The following is a 24,430-nucleotide window of genomic DNA, read 5'->3' as shown; positions in this document are numbered from 1 at the left end:
CACTTTACGCACATGCATTTTGCCCAATTTTCACAGAACAAGACACAAATTGTTACACGATTAGTTTACTGTTATGATTAAACAGTGTATGAAGGCCACTTGTACAAAAAGACCTTGGTATTGATTATGCTCATTTTATTCCAAAGAACTTAAGATTTTCCAAGCATGTTTTAAAAATAATAATGTGTGCCTTTTTTCTTCGTATTTGTTGTGTGACCATTACCATGCCATATCATAATTATAACAATATAGTACACAATTTAATTATGACATTACAATTAAATATGTAATAAGTCACAACCAAATATGAACATGATGCCCCACGTTGAACATACACGCAATAACATAAACAACAAACTACAAAGGAAACATTTAACAAAATAATCACACATTGCATGCCACAGGCACCTTTCTTGTTTTTAGCTGAAATTGTTTCGATTCATATTCAGTAAACCTTTCTATGCACTCTACTATACCGGTTTCATATTTTATACGTTTATATATTTTTACTAATAAATTATCATTGTAGTCTTCATGAGAGTGACCATGACCTTCAAAATTCCCAGCCTGTGTGGTCTGATGTACGGCCAGGATCGTATTGGTAGCGTCTATCACATTGTATTTCATTTTTCTCGCATTATACACAAGCCAGTTGTCATAAGCCCTCCGACCTATCACAACCTCCGGGACTTCATTCCACGGATACGACGGCGTAGTAATAAAATAGTCCTCCGCCCACCCTGTAAACAGTTGGCCTCTACTTTTTGAAATTCTGGTAATATTTTCCCAGTATAAGCCTTCCTCTAACGCGACATTGTTGACGTTAGTTCTGCGTCCAACAATTAAAACAGGCTTGTTTATATCCTCCGTTATTGAGTTAATAATCTGAGCTAACGTATGGACCAATAGTTGAGTGAAAAGTATGTCGCTATTGCTAAAAGCATAGAATGACGTATTAAAAATGTTTATGACGTCACGATACATGTACTTAAGCACGGGAATTCCGTCTGCTGCGACGCCCGAAAGTGGCAACACCGTGACGCCTACCTGGTTACACTGGTTAATTATTGAGCTTTGGTTAGTGAAAACCACGGGTATAACGTAAGGGTGCAATGATAGCCAGTTAAGAAGAGTAAGTTTATGAACGAGATTTTTTTCTGGGTTTGTATTCCATGAGGTAAACAGTGTCAGCAATGGTAATGTTGAGTTTGCGAGAATACGAAATTTGAACATTTCCAGTATAGTATAGTCAACGTTGTCGAGGAACAGCTGTGTCGTTTTTGGCGGGGTCGCAGCCGAGGCCCTAATGGTCACAGGTGTGGTCTCATAAAGAGCCGGTACTTCCGGGAACCTATCCATCTGCTTTAGAAAGTAAGATCCGGATACGGACGGGTCGCGCCACACCGACTGTAAAAAATAATTTTAACCCTAACAAACATATTGTAGAGCATAACATTCAATGTAAACGGTTTTACAACGTATTTATTTTTTTCTAAATAGAGACTAATATCTGTACTTAGCGATCGAACATTGACCAGTACAAGCACAACAATATCGCGCTATGTTGGTTATACACATTATTTGCTAAACTCGTTATGGTATTTTTCCAATCTCGAGTGATGATCATCAGGTACGAATATACATCACGAATGTTTCGTAGTCAAAAGTGTAAGTATGCTCGTTAAACTGTAATGCAAACATTAGTTTTTGCAACAGTCACATTTTTCTTTAAATTATAATTTTACAAAATTGTGAACTGGTCCTCAAACCCCATTGACAACGACAAAATAATGTAAACATCACCTTTGAATCACTCACTTGAAGATCACTTAGATTGCCCCGTATAGCCGGTGTTCCACCGAAGGCGTTCGAGTACAGATAGAGGTAGACGGAGAGACTGGCCAGAATAACAACTAATATCCGCCAAACTGAGGACGTTTCTTTGCATGCCGACATTCTAAACCCTGACATTAAAAAGTTACGACTTTAGAGTAATACATAATCCTGAAATAAGAGAGTTGGGCCATAAAATGTAAATGGAATCGTCAAGGGAAATTGTGTTTTCTTTATTTGCAGATTATAAAAACTGTTCTTTAAAGTTGCTAACCGCTTGACACAACATTGTACAACATTGAATTTATACCTATCGTCCAGAAAAAAGGCCTTGGCAAACAGCGTCGAACCAGATGAGATGCCGCATGATGCGGCGTTTCATCAGGATCTGCGCTGTTTGCTTAAAGGAATTTCTGTAAGAAATATTATAAATATAGAAATAAATATACTACACATCCCTTATTTTGGAAATAAATTGATCCAATTCAGAAGGATGGGAGAGTCCACTAGGCATATATGGGTTAATCCAACAAGTTAGTAGCGTGGTAGTCATAGAAGCAGTACTAGTAGTAGTAGTATTGGTAGTAGTTCTACTAGTGGTAGTTGTTGATATTGTTCTTGTTGATGTTCTTGTTATTGTTGAAATAATAAGTGTTGCGTGTATGTATTCTCCGTCGTTTATTTGCATTTCATCTATCGTCCGTCCGTGCATATGAATAAATCATTCAGTTTCGCCTGTCCGTGAATAATTTTCAGCCGTAAAAGTATTTATATCTTCCGTTACCGTGCGTTACTGTAGTATTTTTCGTATGTCCGTGCTTAATACATGATGTATGAATCGTCCATCCAAAGCTTTCAGAAGTATTATTTGCTCCTCATAACTAACGACTGAGTAATCGTCCGTTTGCATTAGGCATTATTATCGACCGTTGAGTGTTCGGTATTTATGAATCGCTAGTCCGAGCTATAGAATAACGGTTTGAGTGATATTGCACCAAAATCCCCATTAACGTGCACTCAAAACCAGAAACGCTTTCATAATCTTATGCCGTCAAACTCGTTTTGGAGATACATTCACAAACGAGCGAATTATACTCAATTGGAAGCACTTTTTGAAAATGTTTCACACAAATTTTCTAAAAGTTGTTAGGGAATTCATAAGCGTGCATCTTTTCATGATAGAAGAAGCCATTTTGGAACACATTTGTACCTGGATAAACTGCATAATTTATGAATTGCGCGAGTTTTAGTCGGGATTTGCAATAATTGAATATCGATTTCTTTACAAATCGGAACCGTCAGACAATTCATGAATTATCATTCTTCCAGATATGGTGTCATATTACAAATACCATTAAAGAGCTTTTTTAACGCAGTATAAACACAAGGTCTACTATTTGTGCAGATGTGCACTTAGATATAGCTGCTTAGCGTTATTCATATGAATGCGGTCTGCTATTATATGGCCAGACAATCAAGTTACTTGGACGCAGATTTTAAATATACCGCGTAAAAAGTTGTTGTATTCCGGATACACGACCCTACCACAGCGTGTGGCTGTGATATTAATTAGTGAAAACATCATTTTAAATGATAAATAATCAAATTAAAACGAAAAAGTCAACTTTTCTGAAAAAATAAATTTTACTATCAAATATATATAGCAAGCCAAGGTATCCTGTTTTCGGGTGATTTCGAGTTGAATACTTTGTTATATATTTATTTGAACGTGAATTTTTATTTCAGAAAAGTTGATTTTTCACTATAATATGATTATTTATCATTCAAAATGATGTTTTCACTAATGAATATCATAGCCACACGCAAACCACCTGTGGACCCTACAATTACTTCATTTTACTTTCTTCGTGTTTAATCGTTTTTCTATAATACATACACCTCCGCACATCCCCAACAGATAGGTTTCATTTTCCCTTTATTTAATTATTAAAAAGATAGACGGAAGAGTAACCCATTAATATTTTGACCGTTTTAACTCTCGGAGTTTCTGATATAAACCATAAAAACCAAATACAACAGTATTTTGGAATAACTTGCCAAATATTATTGTATCAAAATTATAACTAAACAAGGGCTGTTTGTAAAACATGCATGTCCCCCATATGGGCTCTCAGTTGTAGTGACAGCCATTGTGTGAATATGTTTTTTTGTCACTGTGACCTTGACCTTTGACCTAGTGACCTAAAAAATCGATAGGGGTCATCTGCGAGTCATGATCAATCTACCCATGAAGTTTCATGATCCTAGCCATAAGCTTTCTTGAGTTATCATCGGGAAACCATTTTTACTATTTCGGGTAACTGAGACCTTGACCTTTGACCTAGTGACCTCAAAATCAATATGGGTCATATGCGAGTCATGATCAATCTACCTATCAAGTTTCATGATCCTAGGCATAAGCATTCTTGAGTTATCGTCCGGAAACTATTTTACTATTTCGGGTCACCGTGACCTTGACCTTTGACCTAGTGACCTGAAAATCAATAGTAGTCATCTGCCAGTCAGTATCAATGTACCTATGAAGTTTCATGATCATAGGCATAAGCTTTCTTGAGTTATCATCCGGAAACCATTTTTCTATTTCCGGTTACCATGACCTTGACCTTTGACCTAGTGACCTGAAAATCAATAGGGGTCATCTGCGAGTCATGATCAATGTATCTATCAAGTTTCATGATCCTAGGCATAAGCGTTCTTGAGTTATCATCCGGAAACGATTTTACTATTTCGGGTCACCTAGACCTTGACCTTTGACCTAGTTATCTGAAAATCAATAGGAGTCATCTGCGAGTCATGATCAATGTACCTATCAAGTTTCATGATCCTAGGCATAAGCGTTCTTGAGTTATCATCCGGAAACCATTTTACTATTTCGGGTAACCGTTACCTTGACCTTGTGACCTTAAAATCAATAGGGGTCATCTGCGAGTCATGATCAATGTACCTATGATCCTAGGCATACGCGTTCTTGAGTTATCATCCGGAAACCATTTTACTATTTCGGTTCACCGTGACCTTGACCTTTGACCTAGTGACCTGAAAATCAATAGGGGTTATTTGCGAGTCATGATCAATCTACCTATCAAGTTTCATGATCCTAGGCATAAGCGTTCTTGAGTTATCATCCGAAAACCATTTTACTATTTCGGGTCACCGTGACCTTGACCTTTGACCTAGTGACCTCAAAATCAATAGGGGTCATCTGCGAGTCATGATCAATGTATCTATGAAGTTTCATGATCCTAGGCCCAAGCGTTCTTGAGTTATCATCCGGAAACAACCTGGTGGACGGACCGACAGACCGACCGACCGACATGTGCAAAGCAATATACCCCCTCTTCCTCGAAGGGGGCATAAATATAAACGTTCATATTAGAAATCCATTGTCTGGTATGTTAAATTATGCTGGGTTGTCCTCAAGAACTCGTAATGTAATAATAGTTTATACTGTTCACAGATTTGTTGGAAGATAAACTGTCAGCCATATACAGCACGACTACCGGTTATAAACCACCAGTCTTCGAGTCTTTAAGGGACCTTTTCACGTTTTGGTAAATTGACAAAATTAAATATAAAAAAAATGTTGCAGATTCGCAAATTTTCATTGTAACTGTTACAGTGTAGTTATGATTTTTGTGAGGAAACAGTGATACTGAACATTTACCATGCTCTTAAATATCCATTTGGTATATGCATCTTTTGACGATATAAAAACCTGATCATTATAAAGCATATCGATATACTCATAGTGTAAAGCAACCTAAAACGATTGAAATATTTGGAGAGTTGTGTTGTTGTCGTTATATTTTGTGACACTAAGAGAATTGCTTAAAAAGTATAAAATACATTACTTTTTGACTTCACTCAGACCACACACTGAATGAGTGAGTGAGCGTGTGATTGAGTGAGATAATGATGGAGCGATTTAGTGAGTGGGTGAGCGTGTGAGTGAGTGAGTGAGCCTGTGAGTGAGCCTGTGAGTGAGTGAGAGTGTGAGTGAGTGAGTGTGTAAGTGAGTGAGCGAGTCAGGCGTTTTAAAACCACCCAATCACTTAAGTAAGTACCAGGCCCTCACAGATACCTGCACAGAGAAAGGCTGAAAGGCATGGTGTTTTCCAGTGGAGGTGGGCTGCAGAGGTTTCCCAGCGCAATCACTGTGGCGCACTTTCAGCAGACTGGGGGTTACAGGACAGGTCCGGAAACGGGCCATATCGGTTGTTGCACGTGAAACGGAGTCTGCTTCCTTGTGGCTATGGCGGAAGAGAGAGGAGAAGTGGATAGGGGGACACAGGGCAGTCGACTAGAGACTGGCCACCGAGACCTGGCAGATGAGGAAGTGTAGCGGAGGCTTACTATCTCCTGGCCGGAAATTGATCACTTCCGGTCGGCACACCATAGGAGGACGTAGTGGGACAGTGCCGAAACGTCCGATTAATATGGACCCACCTGATGAAGGAGATAGTAGCAGCATCACGGCTGTATCTGACAACTAGTGAGTGAGAGAATGAGTGAGTGAGCGTGTGTGTGATAGAGTGAGTGAGTGAACGTGTGAGTGAGTTAGTGAAGGGGTGAGTGAATGAGCGTGTGAGTGAGAGAATGAGGGAGCACGTGAGTGAATGAGTGAGCGTGTGAAGTAGTGAGTGAGGTAGTGAGTGAGCGAGCGAGCGTGACTGTGAGTGAGTGAGCCTGTGAGTGAGTGAGTTAGTGAGTGAGTGTGTGTGAGTGAGGTAGGTAGTGAGTGAGTGAGCGTGTGTGTGAGGTAGTGAGTGAGTGAGCTTGTGAGTGAGTGAGCCTGTGAGTGAGCGTATGAGTGAGTGAGTGAGTGAGTGAGCGAGTGGGGCGTTTTAAAACCGTCCAATAACGTATTTGATTGATTTTAATGGAAATGTATGTAAGTCATCCATCCCCAAGATATGTATGAATTTGTTAAAGAGCCGAGTGAGTCTAAGTAAATTACTTGAGTTCAATTTTTTAATCTTGAAAACATAAATTTGAGTTCAATCATCTTTGCTGAGATGAGTTTGGAAATAATTGTATGGTTAAAATAACTAATATACACATTAAATTTTTAATATAAATACTAGAAGATATATTTAAGATTAGAAAATGTTGAGACAGACCCATGGCAGTCTCAAACATCTAAAGCTTATACATTGAGGATAAAACTTTTCAAGTGATAAACGGCATAACTAAACCGATAAAATAGTTAATAACTTGTTACAAATGAGAACATGCCTGTCACATCATTCAGTAATACAAAGTTTAAATGTAGTTAAAAACATCCGTCCACTGTTAAAAACTTTTAAAATTTAATTCAGAAGATGAAATTATTGTAAATGCCTTACTGAAAATTCCACACATACCGCAACATCCACAGCACTGTAAAGTTAAAGTTTAAATTCCAGAAAATCATATGACATCATTTTCAAGTGATGACGTAGACATGTTGACCACAGTACATGCAGGGACGTATCAAAGCTGTAGTGAATTGTTTTGCCTGAGCATTAAATGTTTTGCCATAAGGTTTAAACAACACAAACATTTATATGTTCAAATCCGAAATTGTGCTAATTTCCAAATATTCATGCAAACAATTGACTTAAAAATCACTTTCAAGTGCATACTTGATATATCTATTCATACGAAATTGATCTTAAAGCAGTATTCCATTAAATAAAAGGAAATATTAAAGGTAAAACAAAAAATGTCTCTTATATTTGTATTATCTGAGACTCAAAGTTAAACACAACTGAGATCAAAACTGAAATTTCGAAGTTGTCTCTTTTTTAGACTTACGCTCATTTGAGTAATATAAATTTATGTTTGAGAAACAAAAATAAATCTGAGTTTAAGTCTGTTTTATTTTATGCTTTCCGGTGGTTTATAGAGAGATATCAGTGAATTAAAACTGATAATTTCACTGTTTCAAACAGTGAAAATTATCAGTGAAAATTATCGATAATTTTCACTGCTTGCTGTGAAATGACGTCACTTTTGACGAAATGACGTCATTATCCCAGCGAAATTATATAGTTAAACTCTTTAACAATGTACATAAACTGTGAAAATAAAGTATAAAATAAAAAGGAAATTTGTTGGATTCGGTGGAATATCGATTTTAGTTCACTCGTGATCATAGAACAAATATATTTTCTATGATCACCCGTGAATTAAAATCGATAATCCACCGAGTCCAACAAATATCCCCTATATTTTTAATGTTAGTACTTAGTCATTGTCAGGGCCTAGCAACAAGAACAGACTTTACTAAATAGTCTTACTTAACTTAAGCTTTTGCTCATTTTTTAGAAGAATATCGACTATCATTTTTGATTTGGTGTTTACTTAAACATGTTTCGTGTTGAGAGAGATAGTGTAAATATTCGTATAACTGAGATTTGAGATTGTTTGTGGGCTGACCGACATTCGAAGCTAAGTTGTAGCTCAAATATATTCTTCTGAGTTGAGCCAAACATAGAATATTAATGATACTTTACCTGTACATATAGACGGTTTAGTTCCACAAAGCGCGTACCATTCTAGCTGCAACTGTTATATTGCCAAATGCAAAATAGTTGATGTAATGTAACCTTTTTCTTAATCACGTGAATTAACTTGTATCACATGATTTTCAAAATGGCGGCCTCCGCGAAAACTGTATCTCAGTTACTGTTTATTATTACATGCTTCTCATGTAACGTTACAACAAAAACTCCGAATTTTATTATAATGCTTATGGATGATGTAAGTATTATCAGTTATTTTAGACTGATGGCGTTTAATGCTTAAACACTTGTGGTGGTATTAAAGTGAAAAGATAACACTGCAGCCTTGTGCAGGAGTTAGCGCAAAAAGTGTTTGTTTACACAGATACGACCGACCCACTTGATGTTATCTAGGGAGGTACAATCTGTGGCTGGCTAAATTGTTTAGTGCAGTTTATTTTATTCAATTGATTTTACATGCCAAATTATTAAATGGAGTGATCAAAACTTGCACTAACCTGAACAATTAAAAAAGGTAGCCTCAAACTTTTTTAAAGGGGCCTTTTCAAAGATTTTGGCATGTTTTGAAGTTTGTCATTAAACGTTTTATATTGATAAATGTTAATATTGGATAAAAGAAGCTCGAGTAAAAAATCAAGAATAAAATGTAAAAAAGAAAAAAAAAGGTAACCCTCAGCAGGGCTCGAACCACTGACCCCTGGAGTCCTGGAGTAAAAAGTCTCCCACTTAGACCACTTGGCCATCCTTTTGGACACAAAAACAATGCATTTTATACCTCATATAACCAATCCTCGTTGTTTCACAATATATAACGACAACAACTGATTTACTGAACTGTCAAAATTATTAATTCATTTTGCGTTGCAAAGCTTTATAATTTTCGGGTTTTTAAATCGTCAAAAGATGCATATGATGGATATTTTAGAGCATGGTAAATGTTCAGTATTACCGTTTCCTCACAAATATCATTACTTAAACGAAAATTTGCGAATTTGAAACAACCTTTTTTAATTTTGTCAATTTACCCAAACATGAAAAGGCCCCTTTAACAGGGCTTGACACTAACTTTTTTTTACCTACTGACCCAAAGGACCACCAGCTTTCAGAAATTACTGGTCCTCCAAGATTTCAAGTGGTCCAATAATTTCTCTGTAATTTTACCTATATTTCAACTTACTTTCCGGACTATCCACAATGTATTGTTCATTTATGAAAAGAAAACTATACTATATACTAAACTGTCTCTAATATCCTTTTCATATTTTCGCTGTACTTCAAGCTTCTCTTCATTAGTATGAGTTTTTTTAGGCGGTGGTTCTTTTAGGTTTTTAAGGGGGAGGTTCAACCAACCCCGGAATGATATTCCACATCGCGAAAAACTTGTAATCTTGAAAATACGCACGTTTACTCTTGGGCAATATCAAAACATTAATCGGCGCCATCCAGTGTAAATTCGCACGGTAAACAAGTATATTCTGATGGTACTAAGATCGTTAAAATGCTGATTATTGCTGCTTTGTCAAAATAATAAATACTATTTCTCAATCCAAACGCTTCACATTTGATGTTAATTTGTGTATCGATCACAGCGAAGTCCGGAGACATTTGCGGATCGCAAATCAATTTTTTGATCCGACAACAGGTTTTTGTCATCCAGGAATCTAGAAAAATTGGAATTGAAAATTGTTGCTTTTTTATCCCGGTCTCGAGGTTTGCCAATAAAATAATGATGAAATTATCGGTTTATTATGAACATATTAAGTTGTTTTATTGACGAAACGGTTTTCCACCAGTATTTCACAATAAGCTGGCCAGGATTTTTCACTGGTCTAATGGATCAACCAAATTTCTAGTTTCACTGGTCCTCCCTATTTTTTACTGACCCCAGGTCAACAGACCACCGTTAGTGTCGAGCCCTGCCCTTTAAGTGTTGTTTTCATATTTTTAGCTCATGGTAAGCTTTTGTGATCGCCTTTTGTCCGTCGTCCGTTGTCCATCGTGCGTTGTGCGACATCAATATTTGCCTTGTTCACTCTCTAGAGGCCACATTTATTGTCCAATCTTTATGAAATTTGGTCAGAAAACTGGTTTCAATGATATCTTGGATGAGTTCGAAAATGGCTACGTTTGCTTGAAAAACATGGCTGCCAAGGGGCGGGGCATTTTTTCTTATATGGCTATATATTGCTATAGCAAAATCTTGTTAACACTGTAGAGGCCACATTTATTGTCCGATCCTGATAAAACTTGGTCAGAAGATTCATCCCAATAATATCTTGGACGATTTCAAAAATGATGTCTGTTGGATGAAAAACATGGCCGCCAGGGGGCGGGGGCATTTTTCCTAATATGGCTATAGTAAAACCTTGTTAACACTCTAGAGGCCACATTTATTTTCCGATCTTCATGAAACTTGCTCAGATGATTTGTCCCAATGATATCTTGGATGAGTTCAAAAATGGTAACCTTGGCTTGAAAAACATGGCTGCCAAGGGGCGGGACATTTTTCCCTATATGGCTATATATGACTATAGTAAAATCTTGTTAACTTTCTACATGTAGTTTGCTCAATCTTCATGAAATTTGGTCAGAACATTGGTTTCCTGTGTAGTAAAGTTTGGTTTTATTAATTCATTATTATGTGACATTAAATGTGTTATGTAATTTTTCATAGCACAGAATTTTCATAGTTAACACAACTGTTTTAGTCATTAACACTTATGATCAACCAATGCGAAAGACATCGGACCTCGGACAAATCCGATAAAATTCGACGAGGTCCGATAATATTTCCCAAATTGTCGGACCTCGTGTCCGACAAGAAAAAAAAAAAAAAAACAATATGTAAAACTTTGATTAAAAATGAACACGAAACTAGGAATATTAAAAAAAGGTCTAATTCATGTTTATTTTACTTCGATAGATTATTTAACTTTAAAATCAATTTTCCAACCAGTCGAACTGGCTGTCTTTGCTGGTGACGTAACAAACTCCAAGCGCGATTCTTAGAACCAGTTAAATATTGCACATTGTTTCGTGACGTAGGCGACGCATCAATGACATCATGGTTGAATTAAATTTTACTGGTTTCGAGCATTGTGATGATCGTAAATAGAAAGCGGGGAACCACACGACCGTTGCCTGTCCCGTGTCAAGATTTGATGAAGAAGTAGAAGTGGCTGTGTCAACGATCGCGAAAACGTGGATAACTTTTTGATCAGGTGATTCCGTTTTCATATTGTTAAACGTTCTTGTAGTACCTTTATTTTTTGTAAATTTGTAATCGCTTCATTTTTGATTAAAGTTGTTAAACAAAACACCTCAAGCTGTTAAGTGTGTACTGTTATACCCTTTATTACTTTTTGTAATTTGTGTATGCCGCTCACTTCTCAGCCATATCAGCAAGAAAGTGATTAGCGTTTAATTCGTACTAATATTCGCTCTATATATCGACTTTACTTGCTACGGAATTTCTTAGCTGGATCACAAAATTACAGCTCCCGCGAATAAAATTCGTAGCGAGTCAAGTCGAGATATGAAACTAATATTAATACAAAATAAACGCTAATCACTTTCTTACTGATATCATGATATGGCTGGAAAGTGAGCGGCATTTAAAATTTAACAACTTTTAATAAAACGGCGAAACATACTTGTCTCGGCACGGACGAAAAACGAGGTCCGATAAAATCTGGCGAGGTCCGACAAATTTTAAAAGTTATCGGACCTCGTGTCCGACAAGATTTTTGCGTCTTTCGCATTGGTTGCTTATGATAAGCCTTTCAACTGAGATATAACTGAAAGAAAGACAACATGTACATGATTTTGCAGTATTTATGCAGTATTGATCTCCCTTGTTTAACCTGGTTCAGTAATCTATTTTTAGTTCTGCTCTGGAATTTGGGAAGATATTGATCATTGATAAATGCACTGTTCTGAGGGAAAATTGACTACTCTGCCATTGATCTCTTCTGAACTGTATAAAATAAGCTGTTTGGGCTGATTTAAACACCTCTTGATACTTTCTGAAAAAGTTAACAGCTCTCGAAAAAGGTTGGAATTTTGAAATAATTAAACTCTAAAAAAAATTTAACACCAGCATCAAGACATTTTGGCATTATTTTCTAAATTATTTTTATTATTTTGATGATTTGTATTTGGCATTTTCTAAATTAGAAAGACTCTATTCTATTTCAATAACTGCAGTAAAAAATTTTTATTTTTAACCAGGTTTTCCGAAGGAAAAAACTGGTTATTAGATTGGCGAATGCGGGCGGGCTGGCGGGCTGGCTGGCGGGCTGGCGGAATAAGCTTGTCCGGGCCATAACTATGTCGTTCATTGTCAGATTTTAAAATCATTTGGCACATTTGTTCACCATCATTGGACGGTGTGTCGCGCGAAATAATTACGTCGATATCTCCAAGGTCAAGGTCACACTTTGAGTTCAAAGGTCAAAAATGGCCATAAATGAGCTTGTCCGAGCCATAACTATGTCGTTCATCGTCAGATTTTAAAATCATTTGGCACATTTGTTCACCATCATTGGACGGTGTGTCGCGCGAAATAATTACGTCGATATCTCCAAGGTCAAGGTCACACTTTGAGTTCAAAGGTCAAAAATGGCCATAAATGAGCTTGTCCTGGCCATAACTATGTCATTCATTGTGAGATTTTAAAATCATTTGGCACATTTGTTCACCATCATGGGACGGTGTGTCCCACGAAAGAATGACGTCAATATCTCCAATGTCAAGGTCGCCACGACTAAAAATAGATTTAAAAAAAAAAAAAAAAATTACAAAGGGGGTTAATTTTTTTTGGTCATTTCAAAAGTTCAGTTTGAGTTTTCTCCCTTTATCAGATTTTTTTTTAACAATGAAAACCTGGTTTTGTAACAATTTTGTCCCTTGTTACATTTGATTCACTGAAGTTTCCTAATCTCCATAAATATTGTTCTTTAGATTAAATTAGACCTATTTTGTAAACTAGATTTTTGAAGCACTTTCTAGACTAACAGTTACTTATATTTATATCAGTTTTTTTTGACAGATTTTGAACTTCTTTTTACATTCATGAAGGTATTTGCTGTATGTTGTTCATTTTTGTAACGATACTTAGATTCTTTAGACTTGGCTTGTACCTGTTCTTAATTTTCTGTCATTGTTCTTCATTTTCCAAGTTCTTGGAATAAAAATTAGTTATTTTTGTTAAAGTTGCATTGGTTTTCACTTATAAATAAATTCTTCGAGTGTATTTAGGCGTCCCTGAATGAACGCCTTTAGTTAATTGAATTACAACCAGTCAGTATATTCATCCTGACCGGAAATATGAGTTTGTCAAATAAATATTTCCGCATTACATAAGTGCCTACAAAGTTACATAACTTGTAACCGTCCTGTGACCGGTTCATTTGCTTTAGCGAAGGAGACCACACTACCACACCTGGATAGGACAGTTGAGTTCAATAATGGTTTGGATCGGTAAAATAACATGGCTGCCAGGGGGGGGGGGGGTCTTTTTCCTTATATTTATATAGTAAAAAAGCTTGTGAACACTCTAGAAGTCACATGTTTTGCCTAATCATCATGAAATTTTGTCAAAACATTAGTTATGTGGATGTCTTTGAAAATGGTCTTGATCAGTGAAATAACACGGCCGCCAGGGAGTGGGGCAGTTTTCTTTATATGTATATAGTGACAACATGTTAACAGTCTAGAAGACTTATTTTTTTCCCAATCTTCATGAAATTTGGACATATCTTGGAAGAGTTAAAAAATGGTTCAGGTCTGTTAAAAAAACATGGCCGCCAAGGGGCCATTTGTTTTTCATTCTTCATGATACTTGGTTAGAACATTTGTTCCATTGCTATCTTGGGCTGCAAAGAACAGGTCGTTTCTTTTTATACCAGGTGAGCGACTTTGGGCCTTTCAGGCCCTCTTGTTTTAATGAAGAAACTACTTGTCAAATAACAAAACTTGTTGAACTGTTTGACATTCATAACTTTTACTTAACCATATAGACACATTATTTTATAAAATGAAATTTCCAATGTCCAATATAAGTCTTTGTCCTTTTAGATGTCTTAAAATGTGTATCAGATTTTGATATTACATTTTAATCTTGTTTAATTTATATAATTTCATGTCAATTTGGATTTGTAGAATATCACATGTGGACTTTTGAATGAATGTATCTTCTATTGGGGAAAATGCAAGTATATTTGAATTTGAAATTCTGGGCTTAGAGAAACTTTAAACTGACTAAGCTTATTTTTTGCAATATAACAGTTTGTAATAGTAATTGATTATGCTTTATATATGGGTCATGGTTCACATAAGTAGTACCATTATTCAATAACTACAAAACACATAACTATGTTGTTATCAGTTTAATGCCTGTCTACACTAAAGTATCTTTAAGATTCATGTATTGAAAAGAAGTATTTAAGCATCAATGCCGTAAGTTTTGTTCCAGATGGGATGGGGTGACTTGGGAGTGTTTGGTGAACCCAACCGAGAGACAGTCAACCTGGATCAGTTGGCGAAGGAAGGCATGATCTTTCCAAGCTTCTACTCAGCTAACCCACTGTGCTCTCCATGTATGTTTTTGCAAGTTTTAATTTTTAAAAGTCTCCATTAAAAATATATATAAAATTGATTTCATCTCAACAAATTTCAGTTTCATCCAATATTGAATACAAGTGCAAAGATTGCTCCACCTTTTCCAAGATTGTTTGTTGAAGATTTTGAAGTAGATCAATTAAATTATGCAACCATTTGCAGTTGTTAACTAATAAACATTTCAGCTATGCTCTGGGAACACTAGACTTAATGCTTGTGTGTAAAGGACTGAACATGCTCATCTGGGATGAGCCCTTCAGCCTGGACAGGATTTTTTTTATAAGAAACTTCCTTTAAATTAAAAATTCCATGAAAGTGGACTATGTAGTCCATAATAATATGAGCCTTGTTCTGACAAAACTGGGCTTAATACTTCTGCGTAAAGTGCCGTCCCAGATTAGCCTGTGCAGTCTGCACACTACTATACTGTAACTTTGTGTTTGTTTTATGTTTGCCCATACATGGTCTGGCACTATCTGTAATATTTGACTTGACTCCTCTTATATTAATATGAGTTGTGTTCTGAGAAAACTGGGCTTAATGCATGCGCATAAAGTGTCGTCCCAGATTAGCCTGTGCAGTCTGCACAGGCTAATCAGGGACAACACTTTCCGTTTAAACTAGATCTCAGTATAAACTAAAAAGAGACTTCATTTAAGAGAAAAATACCATTTAAGTGGAAAGTATCCTCCCTGATTTATGCTGACTGCACAGGCTAATCTGGGACAACACTTTACGCACATGCATATTGTCCAATTTTCACAGAACAGGACACATATTAATATAGAAATTTTGTTTATTTATTGATTCATATTAATCTGTTTAGGTTAATGTGTGTTAATATATGTTAACAGTATTTTTTTTATTGTTTTAAAGCAAGGGCAGCTTTGTTATCTGGAAGGCTTCCCATACGAAATGGTTTCTACACATCAAATGACCATGCAAGGAATGGTAAAAATGCTTGTAATTGTTTGTACCGGTAATAATTTTATTTGAATTGTACAACCTAAAACGTTTGAAAATACAGCATTATTTTAAGCATATTTGTTACTAATTATATGCAATCAAAGTATAATACAATTCTTTTTATTGAACATAACACAGTTGATAAAACTTAAATAAAGTGTAGACATTGTAATTATAAAGCTAAATGCTTATAATCGGTGACATGAAAATTGGTGTTTATCATTTCATAGCCACATGAAGTTTGTATTTAAAAGTTAAGTGACAAAAATGAACAATATGAATTTAGAATTCTGAAAGGCAATCAAAAGTTCAAGTGTGGTAACTCCTTTTCAGCGGACAAACTTAAGTTAGAACTGCTTCAGAGTGTATTTCCCTTGCTTTATTGGATGCATCTTTCATCAATTATCTGTCTTATCTTCTTAACGTTTACTTGTATATCTGAGTTGTTTAATCACTTGTTATTTACGCCATCAATTGTGGGTCTTATCATAAATTCACTGTTACAGGTCAAGAGGTCTGTCATAACCTCCATTCTTTCGGCTCCAAAGTTAAAATGTGTCATCAAATGTGCAAAGAATGCAATTACCTTTTTTACATTAAATATAGGGCATTGTGCATAAAATACAGTCGAAACCGTTAGATTATTGTTTCAAATTTTGCACGTGTCAGACCATTAGAATAAGCGTATAATCCGAAATATTTTGATAAAGATTCAACAACTCATACTACCTGCTATAACACTTTGAAACCACATCGTTAGCCCTTAAAAGGCTGGAAATAATTTAATAATACTCATACATGCGCTTTTTCAGCGTACACACCGCAAGAGATCATGGGGGGCATCCCAGACTATGAGATTCTACTTCCGGAGATTCTTAAAGAGGCTGGCTATAGAAATAAAATCATTGGAAAATGGTAAACATTGAGTCTGTTTTGTTTTTCGTTGGTAGTGGTTGCATGATAAAAATCTTTAAAATGTTAAAATACGGGAAGCAAGCGTTTCATTGGCAGTCCAAGCCTCGGCGTTGAAACATGTTTTTACTGATCAGCTCATACATTTTTAGATTTTGTTACCAAAACATATATCTCCATGATACATGGGCGGTCTGCTTTGTTCAAAGTTTGCGCGTAAAATGGAACTAAAAAGCGACTCGTCAATGTTTCACATTTGCGTTATTTTTGAAGGATTTATTGTCTTTTGTTTAAAATTACACGATAATTTTTCTTTGAAGCTTCTGTGCGAAGCTCCTACATGTTTGTGAGATTTTCGTCAAACCTTTACAGCATAATATTGCTCGTGCAACTACGCATGATGCAAAGGTTTCGTGATTGTGTTCGCGTTGAGGAATTTAGTGTCTTTGATTTATAAAAAATATATAAACGCTTCCGTGCGCAACTCCTATATTATGCATTCGATTTTTGTTATCTTCAGTGCAAATAGTCAAAGTTTGGTGATGTTGTTTTAAGGAGTTCTAGGCATTTGGAATACATTTAAAAGCCTTTTTGCACAGCTCGTACATTTTGCATGCGATTTTCTTCTAACGTTTACATAATCAAGAATAAACACAATGATAACATGTTACGTTGACAGGGCAGACGGCCAGGACAATGTGATGTTACGTTGACCGGGCAGACAGCCAGGACAATGTGATTGCATTAAGTCCTTTTTTAGCCGGATTTTTTTCGAAAAAATCTCGGCTTATAGATTGATGTTGTCGGGCGGGCGGGGGGGCGGGCGGGCGGGGGGGGCGGGCGGGCGGGCGGGGTGGCGGCGTGCTCGAAAATGTTAAAGTTCTTATTTCATGGTATAACTTTGGTATGCTTGGACCTAGAGTCTTCAAACTTGACATGAAGGTTGGCCAGGATTAACAGATGACCACTGGTCATTTCAAGGTCATTCATTTGAAGGTCAAGGTCACTGTGACCTTCAATATAAAAAATGTTAAAGTTGTTATAACTTTGGTATGCTTGGACCTAGAGTCTTGAAACTTGACATGAAGGTTGGCCATAACTAGTTAGTAACCACTGGTCATTTCAAGGTCATTCATTTGAAGGTCAAGGTCACTGTGACCTTGAATGTAAAAATGTTAAAGTTCTTATTTCATGGTATAACTTTGGTATGCTTGGACCTAGAGTCTTCAAACTTGACATGAAGGTTGGCCAGGATTAACAGATGACCACTGGTCATTTCAAGGTCATTCATTTGAAGGTGAAGGTCACTGTGACATTCAATATAAAAATGTTAAAGTTGTTATAACTTTGGTATGCTTGGACCTAGAGTCTTGAAACTTGACATGAAGGTTGGCCAGAACTAGTAAGTAACCACTGGACATTTCAAGGTCATTCATTTGAAGGTCAAGGTCACTGTGACCTTGAATGTAAAAATGTTAAAGTTGTTATAACTTTGGTATGCTTGGACCTAGAGTCTTGAAACTTGACATGAAGGTTGGCCAGAACTAGTAAGTAACCACTGGACATTTCAAGGTCATTCATTTGAAGGTCAAGGTCACTGTGACCTTGAATGTAAAAATGTTAAAGTTCTTATTTCATGTTATAACTTTGGTATGCTTGTACCTAGAGTCTTCAAACTTGAAATAAAGATTGGCCAGTACTAGAAAATGACCACTGGTCATTTCAATGTCATTCATTTGAAGGTCAAGGTCACTGTGACCTTAAATGTTAAAATGTTAAAATTGTTATAACTTTGGTATGCTTGGACATAGAGTCTTCAAACTTGACATGAAGGTTTGCAAGCACACTTAGATGACCACTGGTCATTTCAAGGTCATTCATTCTAAGGTCAAGGTCACTGTGACCTTGAATGTAAAAATGTTAAAGTTCTTATAACTTTGGTAGGTAAAAATGTTAAAGTTCTTATTCCATGTTATAACTTTGGTATGCTTGTACCTAGAGTCTTCAAACTTGACATAAAGGTTGGCCAGTACTAGAAGATCACCACTGCTCATTTCAATGTCATTCATTTGAAGGTCAAGGTCACTGTGACCTTCAATGTTAAAATGTTAAAATTGTTATAACTGGTGTGATAGAAACCTTTTGGAGTGATCATAAGGCTGTCTGGATTTCTGTGTAGGTATGTGAAAGCAAAACAATAAATAGTATTATTTCATCTAAGTTTATTTTCTTACATTTGATAATGAAATTGATGGAAACTTCAAACAATATGTTACTAATTTGCTAATAAAAAAATTGAGATCAAACTTTCCTAATTGTCAATTCAAGTTCATATTTGTGACCTTAAATGTTATTGTTGTTCATGTATATGCATGCATTCAAAACATAACACAAGGTTTGCTCATGCCTTGAAAAGTACTTACATTTCATTTTGACCTTTGAACAATATTTCAGTAATTTAAGTATTGCATTGACAAAAACACGAAAGGTACTTTCCTGTCATTTAAATCAAAAATCCGGCTTCAATGCGGTCATCTCCGACCGCGGAACTCTTGTTAAACTTCGTAAATTCATCTTATGTCCTTTAAAAAAAATGAGCCCTTGGCGGGATGGGGGAGGGGGTACACTGTCTGTGGCAGCTGCTTATTTTAGTCAGGCCTATGAATGTTGGAACCTGTGTTTTGTGGACGTTTTTGTGCACCTCTGATCACAGATTTTGTTTAAAACCAAAACTTTAATTATATGTAAAGCAGTTTACTGCTAAGAATTGGGAGAGGGGACACAAATACGTGTAAAACATGAATAATAAGTCTCGCGTCAATTATAAGTCGTTATAAATGCAAAAACTTCCTGCCACTATTTAAAAGGATGTTTAAAATGTGTGGGTGTAATTGTCCTTTATGTTAAATATGTGATTATATTTGGGTTGTCTGAAGAATCTTGTTTACCGCATGCTTTTAAAGAAGCAAAGAAATTAAATATTGACGTCAATGTCATTTTTACACCGGACAGTTGTTTTTATTCAGTGACGTTACTGAACGCGTAACACGTTACTGAACACGTAACGTTATTTCTGCAAAATAACGTAACGCGATTATGCAGTTAAACAAAAGGAAGCCCATGAAATCGCTCACAAAGCTATATTACACGTGTTGAATATAAACATATTCGTAATGGTTGTATTACAAAGAAAACAATGTTTATGATAGTATAACTGTTTTAAGTGTGGGTTCATTCGTAATTGTAAAACGGTGGAACAAGATCAATATGTGTATCTATTCGCACTCTTACTATGTTATTTAGATTTTCAAAATTTTGCAAGTGTATTTTATTGTCTAATAGCAAGATAATATTGAAGGACAAATATATGGCACATCCAGAAATGTTTTTCCTGAATCCTTCCCGATTCTCGTTCAAAATATAATTACCTTCTAAACATTTGTTTTACCGAGATTCTCTACTTTTGGTTATTTAGTTTTGTTGTGAACAGTGTTCCTTCACTTTTCAACAGTTTCCCGTTTGTAATAACCAGTATATAAATATGCGTGATTTACTAATGTTTATTAGTCTTCCTTTTCTTGTTTGACAGAATCGTGTACACAATCAATTAACCATGTCAAGGCACAAGCATCGCGCTTGTAATTTATACTAGTTTGCGCTGCTTTATCAGACACCATCATGTATTAAATCCAATATCTCAAACTGGTAATAAACTCTAAAGTATTGCATAATTAAATTAAATATGTTGTAAGTGGTAACTTCCCAAAGAACTCGTCATATCTTTTATAACATCTTACTATCCCTTGTATTTCGAACAGTAAATCTATTACAGTATTTATTGACTTATAACCATTGTTATATATGGAGACATGCACTTAGAGAAAAGGCTGTCAGTCACTATTAATATATCAATGATCAAACACATTGTTCTAATGGAAATGGAAACTATAACCCCCCCCCCCCCCCCGGGTTATAGTTTAAATATTACGTTTATGGAGTTATTTCAGGGCATTTTGAATAAATACTTTTCAAGTGCGATCGATGTTTTAATTGCCGACGCGATTTGCACCTATCATAATTTTGACACAAAGTGACAGTCTTTGGTCAATTAAAGTTTCTTAAAGGTAGGCAATTAGCGGGGCGCCTACCGGAATGAACACTATGACACGAGGAACAACTTCTTTTAACAATGTTTTAAGCAAATTTCACGAATACAAAGTGTTTGAAATTACTCGATTTGATTAATTCTTTTTCTTTCGAATATTCGATTCGGAAAATAGTATTCGAATAATCGGTGCGTGACCGAATATTCGGATATTCGTTGACATCCGTAGTATTTTGATAAGCTTCCATAACATAACAAAAAAAATTGGGGAATTATAGCACGGACAGTAGTGACTCGAACGCTATAGGTTACACCTTGTTCGTTGTTCACAATTAAGGTCCCCTTTATCATAGGTGAAAATAAACATGCGCAACATACGAAATGTAAACGACCTACCTTAATTCTAAGCAGAAATTCTTCAATTCAGCGCCATTATTTTCAGTTCCACGTATTCATACGCGAGAAATGCCGTTTCACTTCCTAGACAAAGAACATTATTTAAACACTTAAAGACTTAAATTAAAAACACTTTAAAAACACAAACACTTAAATTTAAACATTTATATTTATTTAAATATATGTCATCAGTAAAGTCCGTTAATATAATGATTCATAACAGTTGTTTGCATGCTATTTACGATCGCATTGTTTTGTCAAGTACTTATCGGAAGTAAGAACTTACTTTGAAGCTCACAAATACTGTTGTCTGTTTGTGAAGCCACTACATGTTTAGTGGGAAAATGCATGCTTTTTGTATGCATTTATGTGGATGTTTTTATGTCATCCACTATAGTAGTGGGGGACATATTGTTTTTGCCCTGTCTGTTGGTCTGTTTGCGCCAACTTTAACATTTTGCAATAACTTTTGCTATATTGAAGATAGCAACTTCATATTTGGCATGCATGTGTATCTCATGAAGCTGCACATTTTAAGTGGTGAAAGGTCAAGGTCAAGGTCATCCTTCAAGGTCAGAGATCATATATATATGGCCCAAATCGCTTATTTTATAAATACTTTTGCAATATTGAAGATAGCAACTTGATATTTGGCATGCATGTGCATCTCATGGAGCTGCACATTTTGAGTGGTGAAAGGTCAAGGTCATCCTTCAAGGTCAGAGGTCAAATATATGTGGCCCAAATCGCTTATTTTATGAATAGTTTTGCAATATTGAAGATAGCAACTTGATATTTGGCATGCATGTGTATCTCATGGAGCTGCACATTTTGAGTGTTGAAAGGTCAAGGTCATCCTTCACAAGGTCAAGGTCATCCTTCAAGGTCAAACATCATATAGGGGGACATTGTGTTTCACAAACACATCTTGTTGTTTAATATGTTTATTGAATAATACGAAGTATGATGTGATATGTTTTTCTTACCAATCGACAAAAACTGCAACAAAAACAAAGATATTTTTATTTTTTTTAAATAAAAATTCGTTATTTGGACAACTCATGCAATCAAATCGTTCGAGTGACACATACATTCGAACATGCGCTATAAATTCCATGCATCCAGTAATTTTATGGCTGTTTTAAGTTTTGTTTGAAAGCCGTGCATAGCTGATGCCGTTTGTGTTTTAGGACAACATGCACAACATGATGTTGGTTTGAATAAGTACTAAATGTCTATTTAGCTGTAGTAACACATTTAATACCTGTCGTATCAACAAGACTGTCATGGCATTTCGTTTATGGTTTTAATTGAATTAAAGTTCAATGATCGATAAGATGCGCGTTTGTGTATTTCCTACCTATTGTCGAGAATTCTTTATAATTAAAATGCTTCCACGTAAAATGTCATTCACTATTTACTTTTATTATAAGTCATTAAAATTGTATGTATTTTATAGAACAACAATATTGATTAATCTATATTTTCGTTTGACAAAAGTGTTATTAGGGAGCTCTCTCACCATGGTGAGTAACATGTGAGCATAACTCTGTGAAAACTGAGCTTAATGCAAGTGCGTAAAGTGTCGTCCCAGATTAGCCTTTGCAGTCAACACAGACTAATCAAGGGAAACACTTTCCGCAAAGATTGGATTTTAGATTACTAGTAATCCGGGATGACACTTTTCGCAAATGTATTAAGCCCAATCCCCCCCCCCCCCCAGAACATGGTTTATATTATACATGACGTCGGGACGGTATGTTTCAGGCACCTGGGTCAGCAGCGTCAGTACCACCCGCTGAAACACGGGTTCCACGAGTGGTTTGGCTCCCCGAACTGCCACTTCGGACCGTACGACAACAAAGTAACGCCGAACATCCCCGTATACAAAGATGCGGAAATGGCGGGAAGGTATTAATATAGTCTTATGATTAATGCCGAATATCTTCGTTTATAAAGATTTAAATGAATTGGCGGGAATGTATAGTCTTACAAAAAACAATTGCACTCCGAACATCCCCGAATTCATATACGGGTATTTGAGAGAAGATATGTCGATAACAAGGGCTCTCAAAGATCCCCATATTCAAGGCGCGGTAATGGTGGGAAGGTATCTATTGTATTTCAGAGCTGTAAGAAAGTCACGCCGAAGATCCGCGCAAACAAAATCGCGAACGGTTTGTATTGCCGTTCAGATGAATGATAACAAAGACGCGCCAAACATGCTTCTTCACAAGGATTAAATAATAACTCGTACTTTCTTCTCATTCAGATCATAATTCAATTCACGTTGTTACAGAGGTGAAGGCCGTTCTGTGTGCGATGTGATTTGTTTCATGCCGGCGACTAATGTTCAGTAGGCCGAATCATCCACACTTAAACAGCGTGTTAAATTATTAGAGTTCTCCATCTGAAACATGCAGAGAACTTTAAAAAATATGTTGGTTTTCCTCTCGTTTTAGTAACACGTGCTGTCGTTTTCATAATGGTGTAAGCATGATCTTTCGGATGTTTAAAAATCGGTTAAAGTATAAATGAGTCGTGTTCTGAGAAAACTGGGCATAATGCAGTCCGCACAGGCTAATCAGGGACGACACTTTCCGCCTAAACTTGATTTTCGGTAAAGAGGGACTTCCTTGAAACTAAAAATACCATACAAGCGGAAAGTGTCGTCCCTGATTAGCCTGTGCGGACTGCACAGGCTAATCTGGTACGACACTTTACACACATGCATTAAGCCCAGTTTTCTCAGAACACGGCTCAATTATAATATCATATATCATGCGTTATTTCTTGTATATGTCGACGATGCTGAATACTATGGTTCAGGTTTGTTTCAGGTTCTTTCAAGATTTCCTTATTGATACACAGTCCGGAGAGTCAAATCTCACGCAATTGTATATTCAGGTAATCGATTCAGATTAATTTGTATCAGATAAACATGAAATACTCATATTATTATGTATCAGATACCAAATAAAATACTCGACTCAGTTTCAATTGTATTAGGTATTCAAAAATACTAGCATTATTTGTATTAGATATCCAATGATTTTTTTCCGGAATGTGG

General features: G+C 36.0%; 3 protein-coding genes across 8 annotated transcripts in view; 1 reads left to right on the top strand and 2 right to left on the bottom strand.

Moving 5' to 3' along the window:
- LOC127844267 (uncharacterized) overlaps positions 1–21,546 on the bottom strand; it is an 83,976-nt gene extending 62,430 nt beyond the window's left edge. The window contains exon 1 of the mRNA XM_052374340.1: positions 21,361–21,546. The gene's annotated coding sequence lies outside the window, so the exon portion shown is untranslated. The remainder of the gene's footprint in view (positions 1–21,360) is intronic.
- On the bottom strand, positions 121–8,632 carry LOC127844269 (uncharacterized). Of its 6 annotated transcripts, none has more exons than XM_052374346.1 (4): positions 7,200–7,247; positions 5,936–6,104; positions 1,804–1,964; positions 121–1,407 (listed from the first exon to the last, which is right to left on the bottom strand). In XM_052374346.1, the coding sequence occupies exons 3-4, from the start codon at positions 1,954–1,956 to the stop codon at positions 385–387; spliced, it is 1,176 nt and encodes a 391-aa protein (XP_052230306.1). In that variant the 5' UTR covers positions 1,957–1,964; positions 5,936–6,104; positions 7,200–7,247; the 3' UTR covers positions 121–384. The 6 variants fall into 6 exon arrangements, with proteins under 6 accessions (XP_052230306.1, XP_052230305.1, XP_052230304.1 ...); XM_052374345.1 differs by having other exon boundaries at positions 5,936–6,300; positions 7,200–7,235; XM_052374344.1 differs by lacking the exons at positions 5,936–6,104; positions 7,200–7,247 and adding an exon at positions 8,352–8,632.
- Positions 8,494–24,430, top strand: part of LOC127846125 (N-acetylgalactosamine-6-sulfatase-like) — a 40,559-nt gene continuing 24,622 nt past the window's right edge. Inside the window, exons 1-6 of the mRNA XM_052377301.1 lie at positions 8,494–8,598; positions 14,836–14,959; positions 15,858–15,932; positions 16,760–16,862; positions 23,128–23,271; positions 24,201–24,267. Coding sequence (XP_052233261.1) covers positions 8,584–8,598; positions 14,836–14,959; positions 15,858–15,932; positions 16,760–16,862; positions 23,128–23,271; positions 24,201–24,267 — 528 coding nt within the window. The 5' untranslated portion in view covers positions 8,494–8,583. The remainder of the gene's footprint in view (positions 8,599–14,835; positions 14,960–15,857; positions 15,933–16,759; positions 16,863–23,127; positions 23,272–24,200; positions 24,268–24,430) is intronic.

This window comes from Dreissena polymorpha, chromosome 9, assembly GCF_020536995.1.
Source record: "Dreissena polymorpha isolate Duluth1 chromosome 9, UMN_Dpol_1.0, whole genome shotgun sequence".
Taxonomy (NCBI): domain Eukaryota; kingdom Metazoa; phylum Mollusca; class Bivalvia; order Myida; family Dreissenidae; genus Dreissena; species Dreissena polymorpha.
The sequence above is the reverse complement of the archived record's forward strand: the minus strand, read 5'-3'. Positions and strand labels throughout refer to the sequence as shown.

Bases quoted from the DNA above. Each gene is read 5' to 3' on its own strand.
- LOC127844269 (XM_052374342.1), bottom strand. The intron at 1,408-1,803 runs GTGATGTTTACA...TATTTTTTACAG, and splicing joins TTCAAGTGAGTGATTCAAAG to TCGGTGTGGCGCGACCCGTC.